The 25,818-nt window shown below is 46.5% G+C and overlaps 1 protein-coding gene across 4 annotated transcripts in view; it reads right to left on the minus strand.

The window, feature by feature from the left end:
* Positions 1–1,014: 1,014 nt before the first annotated feature.
* The window catches only part of LOC144669377 (synaptotagmin-1-like), a 119,258-nt gene continuing 94,454 nt past the window's right edge, over positions 1,015–25,818 (minus strand). For all 4 annotated transcript variants that reach the window (XM_078531762.1, XM_078531761.1, XM_078531763.1 and 1 more), the window contains exons 6-9: positions 24,896–25,063; positions 23,398–23,515; positions 5,692–5,825; positions 1,015–3,851 (exon numbers count right to left, since the gene is read on the minus strand). In XM_078531762.1, the coding sequence (XP_078387888.1) occupies positions 3,642–3,851; positions 5,692–5,825; positions 23,398–23,515; positions 24,896–25,063 (630 nt within the window). In that variant the 3' untranslated portion in view covers positions 1,015–3,641. The remainder of the gene's footprint in view (positions 3,852–5,691; positions 5,826–23,397; positions 23,516–24,895; positions 25,064–25,818) is intronic.

Below are 25,818 nucleotides of genomic sequence, written 5' to 3' on the forward strand. Positions count from 1 at the left end.
AGAGAGTCCAACCATGTCTCCTTGACATTCAATGGCATTACCATCGCCCACTATCAACATTGTCCAGAAACTTAACTGGACCAGCCATATAAATATTGTGGCTACAAGAGCAGATCAGAACCTGGGAATTCTGTGTCCACCATCTACAAGGCACAAGTCATGAGTGTGATCGAATACTCTCCACTTGCCTGGATGGGTGAAGCTCCAGCAACACTGAAAAGCTCAACACCATTCAGGACAATGTAGCCTGCTTGATCGACCACCAACCCCACCCACCACCCTCAACAACCACCATTTAAACATTCATTCGCTTCCTCCACCACCGACGCACTGTGGTAGCAGTGTGTACTATCTACAAGATGCACTGTGGTACTTGCCAAACCTCTTTCGACAGCACCTTGAAAATTCACACACAGCAAGATCCCATAAATAGCAATGCTATAATAATCAGATAATCTGTTTTTGTGATGTTGGTTAAGGGATGAATACTGGCCAGGACACCAGGGAGAACTTCCCTGCTTTTCTTTGAAATGGTACCATGATTTTTTTTTATCTCCACTTGACAGGACAGACGAGGCTTCAGTTTAATGTTTCATCTGAAAGATGGCACCTGAGGCAGCCTTTTATTTTGTTTGGCAATGCTCCCGTGAAGCACCTTGGAATGTTTTACTTGGAATGTTAAAGGCACTATGTAAATACAAATTGTTGTTGCTGCTGCATTCCCTCAGTACTACACAGGGAATATCTCAAGTGAATCCCTCTTCTCCATCAGGAAGTGTAGTGACCAGTAGGTCACAATTCTCACATGGTGAATTCTTGACCTGATCAGTGGCTGTGAAGTGAGAAGTGTTAAGCAGATTCAGAAAGCTAACCGCCCTTCCTGAATGAACATTGTTGGGGCTGGAACCCAGCCTGTCCTTCCACTGCTTGGTGCAGGGAGACTCCACAGAAGATAAATGAAGAATTAAATAAAAACATTTATCATTGCAGAAATAACGATTTCAGCAAAGGAAATCAGGCCTTAAAACATGTTGAAGATCAGAACAGAAAAATTACAACTTCTGTAGTGAGCAACCTTCTCCTGAAAGGGGCACCCTAACACTATAAGAAAGCAGGTTAGCAACTAGTTTGCCACCTGCTTAAGTACATAAGACAGAGAAAGCATCATTGGGCCCATTGAACCTTGCTCTCCCACCCTAACATCCACTTGAATCTCTGCAACACCCGCCTGACACATTATCCCAAACATCTATCATCTTTTTGTGTAAAGTTCTTCCCGTAATTGGTTTTATTTTTCTATGTCCTACTGGCTTGCCCTACTTTGAAGTAATATCCTGGGTACACCTAATCTAAACTGCTTAATATTTTATACACTTTAATGAAGTTCCCCATTAGCTACTATATACTTGTAACCTAGCTCATTATCCTGTGACAACAGGAAACCACACTAGAATTTTTACATTAAGAAATGCAATTTTTCTAGACAATATTGAGTTGCACAAAAGTGCTTAGTGGTACTCACCTGACATCTTAACCAAAGTCCTCTGATTTTGAACAGATCCTCACACAGTTCTGTCTACAAGAACACTCAGTGCCCTAAACCACATGAAATAGTAGGTGGGCAAGTGGCCTGATGAGCTATGCCTTGGGCTGTTGGGATATGATTTCGGGTATGGATGCTGTTGAGAGGTGCAAACCTTGAGATTGCTGTTCATGCGGTCAATGGATGAATGATTAACACATTTGTATGTCATTCCTCTGTCTGCTATATTAACCCATTTAAAATGAACAAATTAATGCCTCCAATAAAATTGCAGACACAGAGATGCCATGAGAATGGATTGACCAATCAGTCTCTGACCTTGCCAAGCAATCACTAGGCTACACTTATGGTGGTTAATACATTTGCTCTGTTGACATCCAATAATGGAGGAAATCATCCAAGGATGAGGATTTTTTTAACACAGCGAGTTGTTGTGATTAAACATACATTGCCTGAAGTGGTGGTGAAAGCAGATTCAATAGGAACTTTCAAAAACAAATTGGATCAACACTTGAAGGGGAAAAAATTGCAGGGCTAAGGGAAAAGAGCAGGGGTTTGGACTAATTGGATAGCTTTGTCAAAGAGCTGGCACAGACAGGATGAACCAAATGGCCTCCTCCTATAAGATTCTATGAATTTAGTTATTTTTCTGCTGGAGAATTACAATTTTTTTTCTGTGGTGCTCACAGGCCTCAGAGATACACCTGGACTGGCAGCAGACCTTTTATCTGTAATTCCAATTTACTGATCATTTAATAGACTCTAAAGCCCTTCACTGATCATTTAATGGGCTCTACAGCCATTTGGTGTGACTATCAATCATCTCCCCTCAACATATGCCTGACTTTAAACTTTTGCAGTCGTTCTGGTGAAGCTCCTGCTCGGCGACACTAAACAGCCTGCATAGCTTTCAGCTTCTGCTATTAAATTAATCAGAAGATATTCCATTTAAAGAATACTTGAGCTCTCATGGAAAAGAAACTGGGATATGGTTCTTTGTTGTATCATGCTGTTGGGCTAAATTACCCTATAAAGGTGGCCCTATCTCTGTAATCGCTATCTCTGTAATTTCCTCCTGCTCTACAACCCTCCAAAAAAACCCACAGTCCTCCAATTCTGGCCTCTTGAATATCCCCGATTGTAATTACTTCACCACTGGTGGCCAAGCCTTCAGCTACTTGGGTCCTAAACTCTGAAATTTCCTCCCTAATCCTCTCCGCCTCTCTCTACCTTGCTTTCCTCCTTTAAGACACGCTTTAAAACATATATCTTTATCCAAACCTTTGGTCATCTGCTTTCCTTGTGTGACTTGGAATCCTGTTTTGTTTTATAATGGCCCTGTGAGGCGCCTTGGGATGTTTTGTTACATTAAATTGAAGTTATATGAATAAAAGCTGGTGTTGGCTCAGACTTGTGTGACATTGTAATAAAGAAATGACTGGTATGGAGATACGGCCGAGTATGTAGGCCATATTGCTATCCTATTATCATTTCAACAGGAGCTCGGCACCAAGAAGCAGTGCTTCAATCACCACCACCAGTAACAGAAGCGTGAGGAACAATAACTTAAGTTTTATTCAACAGATCATACTTCTGTTCACAAAATAGAATTCTGCCTGTTCACTGCAGTCTCTGATCACATTTTTAGGGGGGTCGGTGTAAGACCTTTCCCTTTTCTCTCTTCCTTCATTCCATCTTCTTTGTATCTTTTAGTTTGCTTTCTTTTATTTTGATTTCAATTTATTTTTCCGCCATCCTTTCTTTCCCCCGTGCTCCTTGTTCTCATTCCTTCCAACTTTCTCCTGACAACATAGGCACGACACTACACAATCAGATAATGGAAATAACGATACAACCAGGTCTGGAATAAAAACAGTCCCTTGAATATGATCATTGAGCACAGACTGCCTGAAAAATAGAGAAACACCTGGGCTTATTCAAGGCTATTCTGAGCATACTGTGACATCCTGAAACAGGTACATGTGTAGGTTCGTCAACAACTTGTTTGTTATATATTTTACAAATAGCCACAAAAAAAAACAAACGGCTGTTCAAAGCTTATTCAACTACTGCAACTCCTAATACCCTGAGTGCTATATCATGACGTCTTGATTCCCAGGGCAATGTCGACTTCTTCTTCAGGCTGGAGGGTATGCCACTGAGCAATAGGCCGTCTAGGATTGGCAAGCATGTCAGACCAATGTCGAAGTTCAGCGCCGGTGGCGTTGCATCCCACAAAACACTTGCCAATAGCTTCATTCTTTCCTAGCTTGTCATAATCCAGCACGGTAATGACCACCTGGACTTTCTAGAAGATGAATGGGTGAAAAGTGAAAATCGTTACTGCTGATGTAGCAAAGGCAAGACACAAGTCAACCATTGGCCTTAGCCTAAAGATTCTAGCCCCAGTGATGTTCAGCCAGATGTGCAATGGGAAGGGACATCTCACCTCTCCATCTGCCAGGGCAATGAAGCTGACCCAAATCCTGGGGTCAGGGACTATTTGCATCACCTTGACAGATGTTGGTGTCATATATGGTGTGATGGGCAGTAGCATTTCAGAGTGGCATCTTGCTTGTCCGTCGTGGGGTCATTCCAATCAAAATACCCCAAAGGCGGACCAGATCCTGTTATGATGAGCCGCTTTCCTAAGGGTAATCAATCCCTTTGATTTCCCATCTTGCCCCTAAATTTAATGCTACAACAGGGGGGTGAAGGTGGGTGGAAGAAGCACCCAACCCAATATTTAGAATTCCAGAATCTGGCTGGAGGAGCAGGAAATGGATTCTGCTCTAAGCCCTCCCTGCACCCCACATTATGTCAATCCTATGCCCAAAATGAACCATAATTTCTAGACTCATATTCAGCATGATAGTAGTTAAATGGTAAGATATTGTTCTTGTTTATTTAATAGATACGTTAATAGATACGCAATGTGATTGTGGAGAATTCCTGTTTATTCAGGTACACAATCAGATAATGGAAATAACGATACAGCCGGCCAGAATAAAAACAGTCGCTTGAATATAATATGTGCTGTGCAACCACAGAATTCCTGTCCATTCCGCAAGGTAGGAATTATTCGTTATGTAACTGGGCAGAGTTACTGCTGACCCAATAGGATATGGGTTACTCATTGCATGGAATTGCTGAATTAACTGGGGCAATGGTTTCTAGTGTGGAAGTGTACAGAATTCCTGTTTGTTCAGCCGTGTAAGGGCTATGCACTGTGCAATTGAACAGAATTCCTATTTATTCAGTGGGGCAAGCACTGTACAATTATACAGAATTGCTGTTTATTCAGCAGCAGAGGAGATACTGTGAAACTGTAGAGTTCCTGTTTATTCAATAGGGTAAGGGTTGCAGGCTATGTAATTGTACAGAGTAACTGTGAATTCAACAGTGGGAGTGGGCAAGGGTTTTTTTTGCAAGTGAGCATCCAATAGCGGTGTAAATACAATTCTTTCCCTGCCTGTTACTCATGAACATTTTGTGCATTCATGTAAAAATTCAGCAGAATGTTAATGTGAATCAATAATACATGTTTTGCTGACAAAATAGAGATAAAGATCAGTGGAAAATCTTTACTGCTGAGTGCCTCAATACAAAGAAGGGATTTGGGCTATATACTGCAGCTTGTAGCAATTTGTGTTAAAACCTCTGGCAGACATGAACATGCGCAGATAAATGCAACTCAAAAATGATCAAAACGAGATCAGGCTATCAGGGATTGTTGACTTGTTAGCCAGTAACTACTGCTTAGAAAAAGCAGCCAGGAATGAGGGTGATAACAGAAATATCGCCATCTGCACAATGAAGACGTTGTTGGAGAATTTCAAAGATGTATCTATATCAGAAATGCTTTTAAATGAAGGATAGTAAGAGTGGATTGTTGGCCCTAGTAGTTACCATGGGAACTCAGAAAAATGAAAGGTGAAAACATAGGATTCTAAGATTGGCTTTTACACAAGGGATGATTCAAAGCTACAAGCTTCAGTTCAAGGCTGTTCCATGAAGATTATGCTTGTCAGAAGTTTTCAAAATTGTGTGAATCCGTCCGCCATCTTTAATTGGTATTCTGTTGGTAGACAACACACAATTGAAATCTGCCTGGGTTTTTGCAAGTGAATGTAAGCGCTTGACCATACCTGAATCTGCTCGAAGGGTACTTCAAAACTGAATGACTCGTTGTAATATGGATTCAAAGTGTTCTTTTTAATGGTAGTCTTCTTTTTCTTCAGCCTCTTACCATTCTGCATGAGGTGGATCTTCACATATGGATCTAGGATAGACATGTTAATCATTGGAGTGACTGCAAATTATGTACGACATGCTGCCACAGAAGGCAGGAAAAAATCGACCATGTAACAATGTAATATCTAACCTTCTGAGTACAGTAGTCAACTTAGCTCATTTGAGTTTTGTTAGGTTGCAGGGGCCACGAGCAAGCATGCTTTTAGCAAACCGCCTGGTAATAAAGCTATTCCTGAGATTACTGTAATGTTTGTATTGGCAACTGCTTCACAGTAAATGAGCTAAGAACAAACAAAGCTTCCTCATCAAAGGAAACTACATCCTAACCAGATCAAAGGTTATGATGTGACTATGTCCGGCCTTCAGAATCTAAACTTGCTACTGGTTTGGAAAAGAACTCTTCAGAGCTGGCATTAAATGGAAATTATTTTTAACACAGTACGGAGGAGATTTATGAGGTTGCTGGTAGGAATGGAAAATTTTGGCTATGAGGAAAGATTGCATAGGGTGAGATTGTTTGCTTTGGAACAGAGGAGGCTGAGGAGAGCTTTAATTTAGATGTATATAAACATGGGTGGCCTGGTTAGAGCAGATAGGAAGGACCAAGTTTCCTTAACAGAAAGGTCAATAGGAGAGCATAGATTTAAAATAATTGGTAGAAGGATTAGAGTGAAGTTGAGGAGAATTTTTTTTCACCCTGAGTGGCTGGGGTCTGGAACTGACTGCCTGAAAAGGTTGTGGCACCAGAAACCTTCATGGCGCTTTAAAAAAAAACCTGGAAATGTACATGAATTTCCTTAAACTACAAGGCTATGTATAGGCTGGAAAGTGAGACAGCTCTTTTTCGGCTGGTAAATGGGCCTAATGGTGCCTTTCTGTGCCATAAATCTCTATGGAATTTTGACCCTAATTTTTGCGACCCCTTCCAAAGTCAGGAATGGAGGTGGGGTGGGGGGGCCAAAGATGTTGGGATGTCAATTTCAAAACTCCATCCCTGGCACCAGCAATAATCACCAGTGCAGAGGGGAAGCAGAACAGGAATCCCACTCTTCTCCCAATTGAGACCAGTTAAGGATGTTTAAAAGCTGGTTAAGAGTTTATCAAGGGTTCAGGTTTCAATTTTTAAAGGGATGGACAGGTTACCCGCTGAAGGGAAATGGGCGAAGAATTGGGAGGCAGCAATAGCTGCCACAGGGGATGACCCCAGCCCCATAAGAGGGTTAGCAGGGCAAAGGGGCACCTGGTAAGAGAGTGCCCTTGGTGCTGCACAGGTGGCAGAGACAGTGGGCACTCAGCACCCAGGCTTTGAACAGGGTTGGCAGTTCCCTGCCATCACTGTCCCTCCATTAATCTTGCGGCTACTTCCCAGAATTCCCTTCTTAAATCCCCCTGTTTTGTAACTGTGCTGTTCCCATCTTTAAAAGCTTCCTCAAAGCACAGCTTCTCGGCCATGCTTTTGATAGCCTCTTGCTTACCATTATTTGACATCTGTTCTTTTCTATGTGAAGTGCCTTGGGACATCTTATTCTGTTAATGTCATTGTACCAATGTAAGTTGTTGTTATATCGACAAGAATGACATTTCAATTCACCCATTGAAAGAGATGAGTCCTAAGCTGCATTGGCTAAGGGAATAACAGCTGTGGAAAGCAACGAGCCAGGATTGAATATTGCATACTTGGCGATGGATAGATATTCTGGAGTGTTGTTTAGGGAACATTTATACAAGACTTCCACTTCAGAGATTAAATGGGTAGAGTCCAAATAGGGCACATTGCACTTGATCTGTGGATACAGTGACTTAACAGTTTTTTTTATATTCACATATTATCAAAGCAATCAAAACATTTATAGCCCTGTATTGCATTTTGCAAACTGCAAGGGCCTGGAATTGTCATCCATACGCTTCTTCTCATGGTTTCGCTTTGCTTTGTTTAAGACATACCCCAATGCTTTTTATATAGACACACAATATACAGGATATTTTCAGAAAAATGGTTCAGTTGTAGTCTAATAATTTGGAAATACCCTTGTTTATAATGTCCTGTTAAAAAAAACACTTGGTCCTCCCTTACCCTTAGTGCTACACTCCAACTTAGTTATTTCTTCTGCTACCTCTATCCTTGGTTATATGAATCTTACTCCCATTTGCCTCTTCCTCCATAAATCTGTGTTTGGTTGATCGTATCCACCTTCTCTTTTAGCACATAAGCCCCAGTTTCCAGCACCTTAGATTCCTTCTTTCAGTGTAAATCACACTAATTTGACCATGCTAATGGGTCATCTCAGTTACTATGTTATTACTAACAATACCAACAACAACTTGTGTTTATAAAGCAACTTTATTATAATAAAATGTCCAATATATGTTAGTGCAGAGGTTATGGTACTGGACAACCATCTCAGGATTTATGACCTCAAATCCCACTTTGGGTAAATTGTGAAATTGAATTCATACTTGTAATAATCCGGTCATGCAAATTATTGGATTGACATAAAAAAAACCTATATCCAACAATGCTCTTCACTTATTGCTCCTATTCAAGCAGCAGAATTTACCACCTCTACCCAGGCTGAATGATATGTGCATTTAATTGATTCTTTGAAGTTGCCTAGCAGACTAGTCAGTTGTACAGAGCAAGTGAAAATGGATCACAGATACAGACTTGCTTGCGTCATCTGAATCCCAATAACAGTCATCAGGGGCTGAATGGCCTCCTTGGTGTGTTGTTATGGCACAGCCAAATGTAAACGGCCTATTGAGGCCATTAAGAAATTAATTAAAGCACTTATGAATGCTGCCCGTCCAAACTTATGGTTGGCGGGGGGCAGGCGAAGAGCTCAAGCGGCCTTCACGTTTTTCAGGAAACCTCATCCACGGGCGGGATGAGGTTTCCTGAAGTTTCCTGACACAGTCACATGAGGGGGACATATTTAAATAAATTTTTAAATCATTTATTCAATCCTGTTAATATCCATTCAATTTCCCTGAGGCAGCTCCATGCTTCATGCGAAAGAGCGCTGGCCCCGATTCTCTCTCCTCCACCTGCCCGCACGGGTAGCACTGAGCGCTACCGGCTGCATATTATGCCGGGCGGGCCTTAATTGACCCACCCGTGTAAAATGGCGGCGTGCAGCCAATCGCAGGTGGCGATCGGCTGCGTGCCCGCCCCCAACCGCTCGCCATAGGAAAACCCTTGGCCACACTGATTCTAAACTTCACCTGGCTAGGTGACACATTTCACCCCTCCTTTGAAAACAATCTAGTCTGGTTAATTTAAAAATGCAAATGTCCCTTTATACCTTACATTCTGAACTCCACCCATGGGCAGAATTTTATGTTCGGTGTGCGGGCACGTGCCCGAGCGTAATATGACGTGCGATGACGTTGGGCGTACGTCCCAACATCATCACGCCCTTGTACGATATTTCGTACGGCGGGCATGCGCCGGAGTTGGCTGCGCGCCCGTTGATAATTGAAAGGCCTAATAAGGCCATTAACAAGCTCCGTGCCTCAGGGAGATTGTAGCGCTCTTTCACGCACATGTGCGAACTGCGCGCCAGGCCTGGTCTCCCTTCTCCCACCAACCTCCCCCCCACCCCCCCCCCCCCCCCATCCGCACAGGTAGTGCTGAGCGCTGCCACTCGCGATCCATGCAAGGCGGGCCTTAATTGGCCGGCCCGCGTGAAATCGCAGAGCGGAGCCAATCGCGGGAGGCGGTCGACTTCCCGATCGCCCGATGAGGGAAAAATTCTGGCCCATGTTTACCATCAAACCTTCAGACTTAATCCAATTAAGTCACACACACACACACACACACACACACACACACAACCCGACACAGATACCGCTATTTCACAATAAATTCCAATAACATTATTATATCTCCCTGACAGTGTAAATTTCCTATGTTTCTATGTTTAACAAATAACTCTCTGTTCTTAGCATTTGTTTTTCACGATACATGATAAGGAATCCACACATTTACACAAATCCATTAAGACAGCAGCCTATCTGGATATGGTCCCAGCCTAACCAGAGCTTCACCCACAGCTGTTTTCACCCGGATCCCAGAGAGGTTAATAATCTAAATACAATTAGGAATCTCTGCAAATAAGACTGTATGTATGGGGAGACTGAATTCAGTTCAGCCCAATTTAACTTGTGGTCTTTGCTGAATCTCAGGCACCTAGGTACACTTACATCTCTTCACCCTGGAGATGGAATCTGGCAGGCTGAGTAAATTATTTTATAATGGCTTCGAACCGAAGATTCGCTGCATTATTTTTGGACCAAAGGGGTCGGATACAGTTCAAGAGCCAAGGAATCTTGGCACGAATAGACGGAAATTAAACCCCAGGGTGCCTTCCCCGCTTTATCCTCCTACTTTCCCATCCCACATATATGATCAATAGCTGTTGCACATATCACCATTGTTGGCGTGAATTTAATCTCTTGTTGTCTTCATTGGTTTCCAAAAATACAATTTATACACACGCCTTAGTTTTTTTTTTAAGAAATCGTGTTTCCTCTTTACTAACCTATAGATTTATTTCAAATGGATTTAAACTACAGATTCATAATATCTTGGGAAATTAGTATGGTACATCAGCTAGATATATGTCTATTGAGGGATATGTAGGTATGGTTAAAAAAAATCCCATAAACGTACAATGACTAGTGTGAAATGATTATCGATAATCTGTGAATATGTGGGAGGAAGACAAATGCAAAGAGGCAGAAAGAGAAGAGAGAGAAAGACAATGGGCGGAATTCCCCCAAAACGAAACTAAGGGTGGAAGTTTCCCAGATTGGCACTAAGTGCAATAGCGAGCGGGTAAAATGGTGAGTTTTCACGCTGTTTCGCCCTGAGCCCACCTCATTATTTATGCACTCCCAGGAAGCACGCCATTTCCATGGCGGGCAGACTCCTCATTCACCCGCCCGCCATCACCCCGCCGTTGCATCACGCCGGACGCCATGTTTAAAGACCAGCCGCAAGCACAGCGCTCATTGCTTCCAGCTCACCTCTGCTGCCCAGGAGACATGGCCCTCACAGGCAAGGCGACTGCAATCCTCCCCGTTTAATGATGGTTCCTCGAGCGACTGCTGGATGCCGTGGAGGCCCACTGTGAGGTCCTGTACCCCCCCACTCTGGCCGCAGGATGGGCAGCAATGTGACCAATCTGGCTTGGAAGGTGGTGGCAGCAGTTGTCAGTGCCAATGCCCTTCAGAAGATGACAGCGACCCAGTGCTGCAAGACGATGAATGATCTCCTCTGCTCCCGCAGGGTAAGTCACTCTTTTCATCACTCTCAGCTCACACAGTCACAAACTCAGCACACATCCACAGGGCCCTCACTAACTTCCAGTTCAAGGGACATCACCATTCACTCTCTCACACTCACCGTCATCCCATCCATGGGACCACTCACCACTCGCACAGGCCAGGCACATTTGACATCTAGCCTGGCAGGCATCCTGCTTACACTTTCTCCATCTCTATCCATACAGGATAAGCTGGCACACAACAAGAGAGGGAGGTCGCAGACTGGTGGCGGAATGCCCAAAATCAAGATCCTCATGGACTTTGAGAACAGAGCCACCCAGCTGGCTGGTGAGGATCTGGACCGGTCCTTTGCTGACAGTGAGGTCGCTGCTGCTCTACCAAGTGAGGATCCAGCAGTGCAGGCAGCCATGCCGTGAGTGATGTGTCCTCTTTCACAGGCCGTGCCATACACTAATTATCTCTCCTTGCTTTCACAGGCACATCTGCCAAACAGAGTCCATGACCCAGGGCCTCCAATCAAGCCCCGAAGAAACCTCTGAAGAGGAATCTGGAGGCACCCTCCCTGAAGTCCCGTCACAGCGCTCACCCACACCCTCCACCAGCGCAGAGACACACACCTTGGTGGGGCCTAGCTTTAGAGTAGCCCCGGGATCACAATCTGGTGAGCACATCGCACTGTCTGATCCACTGCAGGCGGAGGCAGGGACTTCCCAGGTCCCCAGCACTCGAAGGACTGCTGGAGGCTGAGTCAGATGAGGAGCCTCTGGACTCGGTCATGTCACAGTTGCTGGAGCTACAAAGACAGGCTCGGAAACATCAGGAAGGGATGTCCGCTGCACTCATAAGTTTGCAAGGCATGATGGAGGAGTCCGTCTGCCTTCAGTCTGAGGTGATAGCGTCGGCATGCCAATGCATCAAGGTCAACACTGGTAGGATGGTGGCTGCCATGGAGACCTTGGTTCAGGACTTCACTCCTGCACTGCTGCACTCCATCGCTGATGCCATAGTTGGCCTCCAACAATGTGTATGCGAGAGGCGTGCCGGGCAGCTCGATCTCACTCCAGCTACCCCTGCTCCTCAAGGAGCCAGTCTGAGGCCCCCAGACACCCATAGGGAGGAGGATCTGCAGGTGCACACTCCGGGCCCATCCATCCAGCTGACCGGCGATGGCTTGCTGTGGCGGGAGCCCCAGCCGCCCCTTCTTCCTGAGGTTGCTGCTCCTGCCTCTGCCCAGCCAGGAGCCTCAGTCGCTCTCTCCTCTATCTCCTACGCATTCTGTAGGTCATCTTGCAATAGGCTCGTTCTCCAGGCTCCTTGACCCTGATGTAGTTCCCCTGCAGGATGAAAAGGAGAGACATGTGGTGAGCATGGGTGTACTAAGAACCTGTCCTGGTTAAGTGTGATGGCCCCTTAACGATTCCCGGAGAGTGCTGGCCACAACTTGGATGGCCAGAGATTAGTGCGTTGCGTGGCTGCCCTGTTAGCTTAAACCATGGGGGAGACTGGTCTAAACCGGGATGCTGACCTTGCAAGGGGCTGTGAGCACCTCCAACAGTGACTGCTCCATGGCCCAGCTTTAGAGAGGAGATTGTACAACGTGTGCAGTCCAACTGCTCTGCAGTCCACTGAAGCGCTCATGAATATGAATTTACAGTCTGTCCTGGGGTGGGGCTGGGGCGGGGGAGGGGGGAGGCGGCGGTGGGGGTTGGGGGGAGCTCTCGAAAACTTGGTGGCACATTGATGCCTCTGCTTTGCTTGAGTGGGCAGAGAAGCTAGGAGCCCGACCCCAGTCATATCAATGTGGCTGCGCCTGAACTGTCTCCGTTGCAGAAGAATGGTCACTTTCTACAGGTTTCCTGAATGCGCGGCCACTTCCCTCGCCCACCCTAACCGCACCTCCCACCCCCCCCACCCCCCTGCCCCTCCCACCCCCCCCACCAACCCTGAATGCTTGTGCACTATATTCACTATATTCAATGGCAGGGGCTGCCCTCCACCCGCTCCCCCGGCCCCCGCCACCAGCCGCCTCAACGGCAAGACTGTACTTGCCCCCCCTCCTCCTCCCCCCCACACTCTCACTCACCCTCAAAAGTCACCTCAGAGGCAGGGCTGCACTTGCCCCCTGATCCACCGCCCTCCCCACCCCCGGTGCCTCTGAAGCTGGCAAAGCAACAGGTGACCCTGGCCAGCTCTGCAGAACGTTGCTGTGCCCTCACCTCCAGTTCACCCAAGGTGCAGGCCGCCAAGCGCACATCGTGGACAGGCGATCCAGCGGGGGTGCAAGAGCCTGGCGGGATGGCCTGATGATTTGCTGACGTATTACAGTGAGGTTCCCGACGACCGATGGCGGGAAATGTGGCCCTGCCGCTGGCGGGTTGCGCGGAAAATTGCGACCTGCCTTCCCGCCGCCATGGAAACGATCGCGCCACATCGTCCGCTCACGCCACCTATCACGCCTGCCGCCAGTGGGCACGGAAAATTCCACTCTAAGTGTGGTGTCAGGTGGTTTCGGCTGCACCCAGCCTCCTGTCCGTCACGGCGGAAGCTCGCGCCCGATTCTGCGCTCGGGGCCTCATTAATTACGCAGAGGAGCGTTTCGCTCCGAATCTCCTGGCGGGTCGGGAGCTGATTCGTCTGCCCAACGTCAGCTGGCGGGCTCGGAGGCCCGGCCGACATATTCAAACGCCACTCCAACCCACAATCCCAACCTCTCCAGCCCACCAGAGATGTCTGCAGCCCCACAAGAGAGAGGCCGAGAGCCTCAGGACGAAGTCTGCACCCCCGCTTCACCCACCAGGCCCTCCAGGCCTTGGTCAGAAGGGTGCAGGGACGATGGCACGTGCTCTACCCCAAGGATGGCTGCAAGAAGATTAGCAGCTTCACCTCTTGGGCCTGGGACACCATAACAGAGCAAGTCAGCGCGGCTGACACCTGCACCCGAAGGGCCACCCAGTGCAGGAAGAGGATGAATGATCTCATCCGCTCCGCCAGGGTAAGTCATCCTTCAACAAACTCCAATGTCAACCTCTCATCATGGCATCATGCACTCAAAACGGCTCCTCTCTTCAGGGGGTTTCATGCAACCATTAGCGGGGGACACATATCAACACTCATTCACCACCACCACCCCGTCTATCATGTTGCTCACACTTCATCCTCTGGCCTTTCTGGGAAGGACTCACCACACACAGGGGACACGCATCTCACCCAACCTCTGCTCCATCCCTTCTCAATCACATGCCTTTCTTCTTCATACAGGCCAAGCTGGCACACAACAGGCGCGAAAGATCTCAGACCAGGGTGGGGGAGACGTCCGACATCCTCGCCCTCAGTGAATTCGAGGATGCTTCAGCTGAGCTGCCTCGGGAGGACAGGGATCGCTTCTATAGGGGAAGGGGAGATCGGCCTCTCCAACCAACCAAATATGGATCACAGCTCCATCACCTCAACAAATCCTGACATTCACAGTGAGTCACGTGCAGTCTTATCCAGCTTATGCTCATTAACTGAAACTCTCTTTCCTATTTTCGAGGCACAAGCACATCGAGGCCCCCCCAGCCATTCCACCAGTGCTGGGGGGCCCCTCATCTGAGGACGAAGCTCCAGAAGAACTGTCACGGCCCTCACACGCACCCTCCGCCAGCTCAGGGGCACACGTGTCGGTGGGGCACAGCTGCGGATTAGGCTCGGGCTCACTTTCTGGGGAACACCTCACATCCCTGCAGCGGTTGGAGCCAGGGACACCCAGGTGGAAAATTATGAAAAAACTGGAAAGAAAGGAGAGCCCAGGAGATGCTATTAAAGTCTCCAGAACACAAAATAGGACAGAGTGTTTGGAAAGGGCGCGGAATCTAACTTCAAGCACATTAGATAAAGGGACGACAATGAGAAAGGGGGACGGGAAATACAGGACTGAAGGTGTTGTATCTGAATGCACGCAGTATACGAAATAAGGTAAATGAGCTTGTGGCGCAGATTGAAATTGGCGGGTATGATGTGGTGGGCATCACAGAGACATGGCTGCAAGGGGATCAGGACTGGGAGCTAAATATCCAAGGATATACATCCTATCGAAAAGATAGGCAGGTTGGCAGAGGGGGTGGGGTTGCTTTGTTAGTAAGAAATGAAATTAAATCAATAGCAAGAAATGATGTAGGGTCAGACAATGTAGAATCTGTGTGGGTAGAGTTGAGGAACCGCAAAGGTAAAAAAACCATAATGGGAGTTATGCACAGGCCTCCGAACAGTAGTCAGGATGTGGGGCACAAGATACACCAGGAGATAGAAAAGGCGTGTAAGAAAGGCAAGGTTACAGTGATCATGGGGGATTTCAATATGCAGGTAGACTGGGAAAATCAGGTTGGTAGTGGATCCCAAGAAAAGGAATTTGTGGAATGTCTGCAAGATGGCTTTTTGGAGCAGCTTGTGGTGGAGCCCACTAGGGAACAGGCAATTCTAGATTTAGTGATGTGTAATGAGGCAGATTTGAAAAGGGAGCTTAAGGTGAAGGAACCCTTAGATGGAAGTGACCATAATATGATAGAATTTACCCTGCAATTTGAGAGGAAAAAGCTGGAATCAGATGTAACGGTATTACAGTTGAATAAAGGCAACTACAAAGGCATGAGGGAGGAGCTGGCCAGAATTGACTGGGAGATGAGCCTAGCAGGAAAGACAGTGGAACAGCAATGGCAGGAGTTTCTGGGAGTAATTTGGGAGACACAGCAAAAATTCATCCCTAGGAAGAAGAAGCGTACTAAAGGGAGGACGAGGCAACCATGGCTGACAAGGGAAGTCAGGGACAGCATAAAAGCTAAAGAGAAAGCATACAATGCGGCGAAGAGCAGTGGGAAACCAGGGGATTGGGAAGCCTACAAAGACCAACAGAGGACAACTAAAAAGGAAATAAGGAGGGAGAAGATTAAATATGAGGGTGAACTAGCCAGTAACATAAAAGAAGATTGCAAGAGTTTTTTAGATATATAAAGGGTAAGAGAGAGGCAAAAGTGGACATTGGGTCGCTGGAAAATGACGCTGTAGAAGTAGTAGTGGGGAACAAAGAAATGGTGGAGGAACTGAATAGGTACTTTGCGTCAGTCTTCATAGTGGAGGACACGAGTGACATCCTCAAAGTTCAAGAGAGTCGGGGGGCAGAGGTGAGTATGGTGGCCATTACCAAGGAGAAGGTGCTAGGAAAACTGAAAGGTCTGAAGGTGGATAAATCACCTGGACCAGATGGATTACACCCCAGAGTTCTGAAGGAGATAGCTGAAGAGATAGTGGAGGCGTTAGTGGTGATCTTTCAGGAATCACTGGAGTCAGGGAGGGTCCCAGAGGACTGGAAAATCACTAATGTAACCCCCCTGTTTAAGAAGGGAGTGAGGCAAAAGACGGGAAATTATAGGCCGATTAGCCTGACCTCGATCGTTGGTAAGATTTTAGAGTCCATTATTAAGGATGAGATTTCAGAATACTTGGAAGTGTATGGTAAAATCGGGCAAAGTCAGCATGGTTTCATCAAGGGGAGGTCATGCCTGACAAATCTGTTAGAATTCTTTGAGGAGGTAACGAGTAGGTTAGACAAAGGAGAGCCAATGGATGTTATCTACTTGGATTTCCAGAAGGCCTTTGACAAGGTGCCGCACAGGAGGCTGCTCAGTAAGATAAGAGCCCATGGTGTTAGAGGCAAGGTACTAGCATGGATAGAAGATTGGCTGTCTGGCAGGAGGCAGAGAGTGGGGATAAGGGGTCTCAGGATGGCAGCTGGTGACTAGTGGAGTTCCGCAGGGGTCAGTGTTGGGACCACAACTTTTCACTTTATACATTAATGATCTGGATGAAGGAACTGAGGGCATTCTGGCTAAGTTTGCAGATGATACAAAGTTGGTGGAGGGACAGGTAGTATTGAGGAGGCGGGGGGGCTGCAGAAGGATTTGGACAGGTTAGGAGAATGGGCAAAGAAGTGGCAGATGGAATACAACGTGGGGAAGTGTGAGGTCATGCACTTTGGTAGGAAGAATAGAGGCATAGACTATTTTCTAAATGGGGAGAGAATTCAGAAATCTGGAGTGCAAAGGGACTTGGGAGTCCTAGTCCAGGATTCTCTTAAGGTTAACTTGCAGGTTGAGTCGGTAGTTAGGAAGGCAAATGCAATGTTGGCATTTATTTCGAGAAGACTAGAATATAAAAGCAGGGATGTGCTGCTGAGGCTTTATAAGGCTCTGGTCAGACCACATTTAGAATACTGTGAGCAATTTTGGGCCCCGTATCTCAGGAAGGATGTGCTGGCCCTGGAGAGGGTCCAGAGGAGGTTCACGAGAATGATCCCAGGAATGAAAGGCTTAACATATGAGGAACGTTTGAGGACTCTGGGTCTATACTCGATGGAGTTTAGAAGGATGAGGGGGGATCTGATTGAAACTTACAGAATACTGAAAGGCCTGAATAGACTGGATGCAGAGAAGATGTTTCCATTAGTAGGAGAGACTAGGACCCGAGGGCACAGCCTCAGAGTAAAGGGAAGACCTTTCAGAACAGAGATGAGGAGAAACTTCTTTAGCCAGAGACTGGTGAATCTATGGAATTCATTGCCACAGAAGGCTGTGGAGGCCAGGTCATTGAGTGTATTTAAGACTGAGATAGATAGGTTCTTGATTGGTAAGGGGACCAAAGGTTACGGGGAGAAGGCGGGAGAATGGGTTTGAGAAATGTATCAGCCATGATTGAATGGCGGAGCAGACTTGATGGGCCGAATGGCCTAATTTCTGCTCCTATGTCTTATGGTCTTATGGACATCCCCTGAGTTGAAAGAAGATGGTACTGAGGGCTCGGAGAAATGTGGCCATATTAGCTCTTTTGACTTTACTCTTCCTGCAACCTGTCAGCGATTAATGTATCACGGGCATATCTCCCACGTCTTTCTTTCTCATGGTGTGATCATGCTCATACTGACCCTCAGCAGCCTCTTGTGGTTCCTGGGCCTCTGGATCTTTATCCTCTGATGAGCTCTCATCCTCCTGCAGCTCATCCTCTGGCAGGGGTCCCCACTTTGCATTGCCAGATTTGAAGGGCACAACACACTGCGATAATGTGGGGAACCCTGTCGGGAGTGTATTGGAGTGAGCCACCTGAGCGGTCCAAGCATCTGAAATGCATCTTCAGAAGCCCTATGGTCTGCTCTATAAGTGAATGTGTTGACATGTGAGCAGCATTGTACCTCTCCTCAGAATGACTCTGAGAGCGACGTACCAGTGTCATTAGCCAGCACTTCAGTGGGTACCCCTTATCCCCAAGCTGCCATCCTTACAGACGAAATGGCCCCTTGAAAATATCAGGCACCTGGGAGTGACTCAGGATGTAGGAGTCATGGAAACTCCCAGGGTAGCGTGCACAAATGTGCAGAATGTGCTTCAGGTGGTCACACACCAGTTGCACGTTGATGGAATGATAGCCCTTGAGGTTTATAAATATTAGGGCCTGCTGCCATGGAGCCCATATAACCACATGGGTGTCTATTGCACCCTGCACTCTTGGGAAGCCTGAGATGGTGGCAAAGCCAGTGAACCTTGCAGCCTGGCTAATTTCGTCCAGAGCAAACCTGACCTAGTGATGGGCCTTCCTGTAAAGGACACCTGTGACCTCCTTTATGCATCGAAGTGTTGAGGACTAAGAGATGCCACACAGGTCGCCTGTTGATCCTTGTAAAGAACCAGAGGCCAAGAAATTGAGTGCTGTGGTCACCTTCAAAACCATTGGCAGGGGATACTCTCCAACTCCACATGGTATCAGGTCTTCATGAAGAATGTGGCATATGTGATGTTTCAGATCTCGGGACAAGCGCAGATGTGCACAGCATTGCCTGTCGCTCATTTGTAAATAGGAGACCCTTGGACGATAAACCCTAGGTCTGGCGAGTCATCCTGTTGTCTGGGTCTCTCTTTCTGACCCTCCTGTTCATGCTGTGGCTCTGCTTGACCATGTCCCTCCTGCTGAAGCTGCGCATAAGAGTCGCCTCTCCCTGCTTTGCCCCCTCCAACGCATTAGGATCCTAACAAAGGCAGCATTGAGCCCTGGATCCATATCTGCTTTTGCCTTCTCTCTGAAAGGGAATATTGAAGACATTAATGATTGAAGGGGCAAGAAAGCAAAGCTCAGGGGATGACACGTTTGCAGGCTGTAAGGGCCCATAGTTTTTCCCACCCTACTTGCATGCTGCCTGATGTCACCTTGTCCCTGGGACATTAGCACATACATCGAGGTGACCAAGATGGCATCACAGATATGTAACATCTTGATCCCTGCATGGGATGCTAAAGTTTAAGTGAAATGATTGACCTAACCTCACTCTGTGCTCAATCTCTGATGTGGCATATTAATGACCAATCAGATGCTCATGGTCAATGAGTGGATGCCCTATGTCCCATTTGGAGTGTCACATCTGGTAAACACGTGACAGGCTTCATTGATGGAATGCCATATATGATACAGCTGTGTCTCCCTCACTATTGCCTGCATTCCCAAATACCACATTCCCATGTGTTACACTTGAGATGCAGCGACTGTGATGTGTAGCCAGTGATTTCTGATTAGCCCTTTAACAGTGCAAATGAAGCCATTGGCTTCAAGCGGCTTTCATCGCAAGGAGGTTTTCCTCCTTTCTTTCTAAGCAGACTCCTGCTCACTCCGGCGGCAACAAGAGGTTAGAGGAAAACCCCAGAAAGGCCCCCCTTGTGTTCGACCTTCCCCCTGAATGCCATTCCACAGCCTTCCTTCCCCATTGACCCCTTCATGTTTGTCAGCCCAACCCCTCACCTCACAGCCCACCCCTGGTTGAAAGTGCCAGTCTCTGAAAGTGGAGGCCTGCATGAGTACCACAGCACAGTGGTGTTCCTCGGGACAATGAAAGCAAAGAGCAGGAGCGGTCCAATCCTACAGCTCCAGCAGAGTGGCGTTCACCTGAACAAGACCGTCACAGCGCTATGGCAGGTATGTTCTACTCACCTCGAAGTTACCAGCGAACTGAGGTCCAACTTGTGCAAGCCATCCCTTTTCAAACGGGTTTGATGCCGGTGTAATTTCCTGCTGGTGTGAGGGAAGATTGGGAGGTATGGCACGACTCCGGCCAGCAGCTGTTTTAATCAGCATTCATGACGTGCTAACGCATGTAAATGGCGTTCATGCCTCCAGTCGGCAGGATCACTGACCCGCCATGAAAACACCGTTGGGAGAATTGCGACCTGTTTTTACGAGGGCTAGTTTCCAATTTTTTGCCTCCAGCTGGATTTTCCGCTCCTGCTCACCACCGCTGGCGGAATGGGAGAATTCCGCCCAATGACTGAAGAGGGAACGATCGATGAGGCAAATTGGCAATGAAATGGGTAAAGACAGAGGGATGAGGAGAGAACTATGGGGAACAAGAGAAAAGGAATGGAATATAATATATATGTTATATATAATTATTATATATTGTATATATTCATTTTTGTTATATGGGCAACGCTGCCAAAGCTGGTATTTATTGTTCATCCCTCACTGTGTTTGACAGGTGGTGGTGAGCCGTCTTCTCAAACTGCTCCAGTCTATGTTGTTCAGTGGGGTGTTCCACAATCTTGAACCAAGTGATGATGGAGGAACAGAGATACTTGGAGTGGAATTTGAAGGTGATGATGTTTTCATCCACTTGCTGCTCTATCCTTCTAGGTGGTGGAGGACATGATCTGGGGAAGTGCTAGTGCTGATGGTGGAGGGAGCGGATGATTCAGGTGGTGGACATGGTGCCAATCAAGTGGAGTGCTTTGTCCTGGAAGATGTCGAGCTCCTTGGGTGTTGTTACAGCTGCACCTAGCTGTAGAAGACAAGTGTATTCTATCACACTCCTGAATTGTGCCTTAAAGGTGGCCAAGAGGCCTTTTGGAAGTCAGGAAGTGAAACACTTTACTTAGTATACCTGCTCTGGTAGCCATAACATTGACATGACTGATCCAGTTGTGTTTCTGGTCAATGGTGTCTCCAGGATGCGACTTAGAGATTGTAGTGCAATGAGTGTCATTGTGAGATGGTTCGGCTTTCTGGTTGCAGCTTCTCATTATCTGGTATTTTATGAACTTTCTCTTTCTCTTTCTAAGTAGTATTGAGAGACAGCAGAAGTGTACGATTAACAACACCCAACTTCAGCCAGAAGAGCTGAGTGGATGATCCATCTCAGCCTCCTCCTGAAGTCCCCAGCATCACAGATGCCAACCTCCAGCAAATTCAATTCACTGCATGTAATATTAAGAAACAGCTGAAGGCACTGGATACTGCAAAGGCTATGGGCCCTGACAATATCCCAGCAATAGCACTGAAGACTTGTGCCCCAGAACTAGCTGGTCCCCTACCCAAGCTATTCCAGTACAGCGACAACACTGGCATCTACCCAACAATGTGGAAATTGGGATAGGAATGTCCTATCCACAAAAAGCAGGACAAGTCCAATTCAGCCAATTCCATCTCCATCAGCCTCCTTTCATTCATCATCAAAGTAATGGAAGGTGTCATCGACAGTGTTATCAAGCGGCACTTACACAGCAATAACCTGCTCAATAATGCTCAGTTTGGGTTTCTCCAGGGCCATTTGGCTCCTGACCTCATTGCAGCCTTTGTCCAAACAGGACAAAAAAGCTAAACTCAAGAGGGGAGGTGAGAGTGACTGCCCTTGTCATCAAGGCAGCATTTAACCGAGTGTGGCATCAAAGAGCCCTGGCAAAATTGAAGCCAATGGGAATCAGGGGAAAACTCTCCACTGGTTGGAGTCATACCTAGCACAAAGGAAGATGATTGTGGTTGTTGCAGGCCAATCACCTCAGTTTCAGGACATTGCTGCAGGAGTTCCTCAGGGAAGTGTCCTAGACTCAACTATCTTCAGCTGCTTCATCAATGACTCCATCATAAGGTAAGAAGTGGGCATGTTTGTTGCTGATTGCACAGTGTTCAGCACATTTTGCAACTCGTCAGATACTGAAACAGTCTGTTTCCAAATGCAGTGAGATCTAGATGACATTCATGCTTGCGCTGACAAGTGGCAAGTAACATTCGCATCACACAAGTGTTAAGAAATGACTATCTCCAACAAGAGAGAATCTAACCATCTCCTCTTGGCATTCAATGGCATTACCATTGCTGAATCCACCACTGTTAACATCCTAGAGGTTACCATTGACCAGAGACTGAACTGGACCAGGCATATAGTTGGTTCCGAAGAAGACTCATAATCGACTCGAAATATTAACTCTGTTTCTTTCTCCACAGATGCTGCCAGACCTGCTGTGTTTTTCCAGCACTTTCTGTTTTTATTTCAGCCATATAAATACTGTGGCAACAAGAGAAGGTCAGAGAGTGGGAATTCCTTAGGCAGCACCTTCCAAACCCATGACTCTACCATCTAGAAGGACAAGGGCAGTGGATACATGGGAACACCACCGCCTGGATGTTCCCCTTCAAGCCACTCACCATCCTGAATTGGAAATATATTGGCCGTTCTTTCACCGTTACTGGGTCAAAATCCTAGAATTCTCTCCCTAACAGCACTGTGGATGTACCTACACCACAGGGATTGCAGTGGTTCAAGAAGGCAGCTCACCACCACCTTCTGATTGGGCAATTACGGATGGGCAATAAATGCTGGCCTAGCCAGCAACAGCCACATCCCTTAAGTGAATAATAAAAAAATTCTGAGGTGAGTAACTCTCCTTCTGACTCCCCAAAGCCAATCTTCCATCTTAAAGGTACAAGTCAGGAGTGTGATGGAATACTCTCTACTTGCCTGGATGAGTGCAGCTCCAACAACACTCAAGAAGTTCAACACCATCCAGGACAAAGCAGTCCACTTGATCAGCAACCATCCACAAGCAGTCATTCCATCCATCATCGACACACAATGGCAGCATTGTGTACTATATAACAAAATGCACTGTAAAATCTCACCAATGCTCCTTCGACAGCACCTTCCAAATCCACGACCTCAGCCACCTAGAGGACAGGACAGCAAACGCAGTGGAGCACTGCCACCTCCAAGCAAAACACCACCCTGATTTGAAATTATAATCACCATTTCTCCACTGTCGCTGAATCAAAGACCTGGAACTTCCTTCCTAATGTCACTGTAGGTGTAGCTACACCAGATGGACTGCAGTGGTTCAAGAAGGGGGCTCACCACCACCTTCTCAAGGGGCAATTAGGGATGGGCAACAAATATTGGCCTTGCTGGCGACACCCACATCCCATCGAAAAATAATTTCAAGCAGAAATCTATATTGAAAGCACTCAGATCCTACCTGAAAGTCCACCCACGTCCATTTTCTTGAGGTTTTTGGCCTCCAGTACAATGACTGTGAGTTTTCCTGCCGTTGGGACATAACGCAGAGAGAAGCAGATGTCGCCCAGTTTCTCTTGCTTGAATAATTGACAAAAACGTTGTTGAAAATTTCACAACAGAAATCAGCAATTGAGTTTCCTCACAAGTTAACTCTAACTATGCCTAGTCTGAGCAATAACAACAAACAAAAAATACTTGATTTTATATTTAGTCCAAGCAGCAAGACTTCTGGCTGAATCTGAAATGAATCTTAGAACACCCAACGCTGCAGATGACCCCTCAGTTATCACGCTGAGTTTTCTGATGGATATCACATCAATTTTGCGTACACTACCCATTTGTGCAAATGACTGGTGTTTGCACCAATATACTGTGTATTGCAGAAAACAGAACGAAATATTGCACTTTCAAAATGATGAATAAATTATGCCACATGATGAAAATTACAGGCTTATTCCATCATGCATTAAAAATTATTATTGATCTCTGATTAAGGCGTTTTTAAAATCTGAGGTGTTATATTCTAGTTTATTTTTTTCACAGCAGTGTGAGGGATGTTGGTGCCTGGAAATGGGGGTAATTTCCATTTCAAACACCCAGACTTGAATTTCCCACCCCCGCAAGCAGGTGGGCCCGGAGCATTCCCAGATTATTAAAGTACAATTAATTGCGGAGTGAAAGGTCCTCTACATGGGCGCCTCTCAGGGTCTATTGCTCAGCTATGGGCCAATGCACTGATCCAGTGGTCCCAGTTGGGATCTTGGATCGAAGGGACGGTGGATCAGAAATGCAGCTATAATAATGTAGCACAATCTATCAGCTGAAACTTGCTTTGAGTGCGGCTCCCTCTGACAGTATGGAGTGAGTGAATCTATTCCCTCAAGCTAATTTATGTTAAATGAATGATAATTTTGTGTTTTAGATAGGCCTTGCATAGGACAGAACCTTTCCTCTTAAATACAGCCAGAGTTTTAAGCACGACAACTAAAATCAATGGCCAGAAAATTGGAAGCACTGCAAATCAGATGCACTAACCCCTAAGCGTAATTCTCTATCCTACACTTCCATAACAACAATTTGCCTTTATATAGTGCCTTTAACATAGTGAAATATCTCAAGACGTTTTGCAGGGACATGGTCTTGCAACTTTGAGGCTTTAATATCTGGTTTTGCGGTGCAAAGATTATTGGAAGGCCTCCCCAAAACTGGTCTGTTCTTTTCAAAATCAGATCTGTGGCCACGCTAGCAGTCTCAGAGTTGTCACTACTCTCCTCTAATTTAGGAACATTGTGCCCATCCAGAAGAGGGGTTACATATTCATTCTCAAGATTGTTTTGAGAGTGTTCTTTTTGCTTTTAACTTGCTTTACTGATATGATTTCCTTATCATTAATAGAACCTGTCCTTCAAGGAGTCTGAGATAAACTGCAGTCATCTGCCTAAGCATTAACTCCATACCTCCTCCTTCTCAGCTGACTCAAGGTCTCTCCACTCCTCAATCACATGAGCTAGATCAATACTGCTCATCGGAATCCGGATTTCGCCAATAGCATCATGCTTGGAAAACCGGTCAAAGTCATATACTGCCATCACAAGGATCTTCCCACCGAGCTCTGAGTATGGAATCTGGAAAAGGAAATCAAAAAAGACACAAGTCAGGAGTGTAATGGAATACTCTCCACTTACAGAGCAATCACAATGAGTCAAACTCGGATGACACAAAATTCCAGTTGTGTCGAAGTCGTTGACCGTTCCCGCTGGCAGAATAGCAAATTGCACGATGCCTGTGATAAACCAAAACTTTGCAATGGTAACTCTGGATTAGCCGAACATGTCTAAGATTGTATTATGACGGCGCTGACCAATCAGAGCAGAATTAGACCACAAAGCGCAAAATCATGGAGCCCCAAAGAGGCTGATGACCCTGAACAGTCCAATGAACGCCCAGCCGCTTGCCTGCCTGTTTCCCTAGCCGATGCTGCAAAGGCTGCAGAGATGTTCCGGGATTTCTCACTGCAGCACGGCAAACCAAAAGCGTTTTTGGCTGCGCTGACAACATGGTGGATTGTACCACGCAGCGGCAAAGGCAGCATGCTAAGCAGAAAAAGATTACAGAGTTTTTCCGGAGCTGTTCCCCCGACATTTTTCAATGCAAAACTCCGGCCCTTTACCATGCCCGCCGCAAAGGGAAGTGGAAATCCTGGCCATCAGTGGCACTTGTAGGCATGTTGGGTCACGTAGAGATGTATTCGTGTGGAAATGGGGCCTCCTGCGCTATCACAAAGCCCTGCTTAACATGAATCTGTGGATTGATCCCCTGGGATTCGACTCATCAGGATTTTACTGTACCTGGATGATTGCAGCTCCCACACATTCCAGAA

The sequence above is a fragment of the Cetorhinus maximus genome, chromosome 29 (assembly GCF_964194155.1).
Source record: "Cetorhinus maximus chromosome 29, sCetMax3.hap1.1, whole genome shotgun sequence".
NCBI classification, from domain to species: domain Eukaryota; kingdom Metazoa; phylum Chordata; class Chondrichthyes; order Lamniformes; family Cetorhinidae; genus Cetorhinus; species Cetorhinus maximus.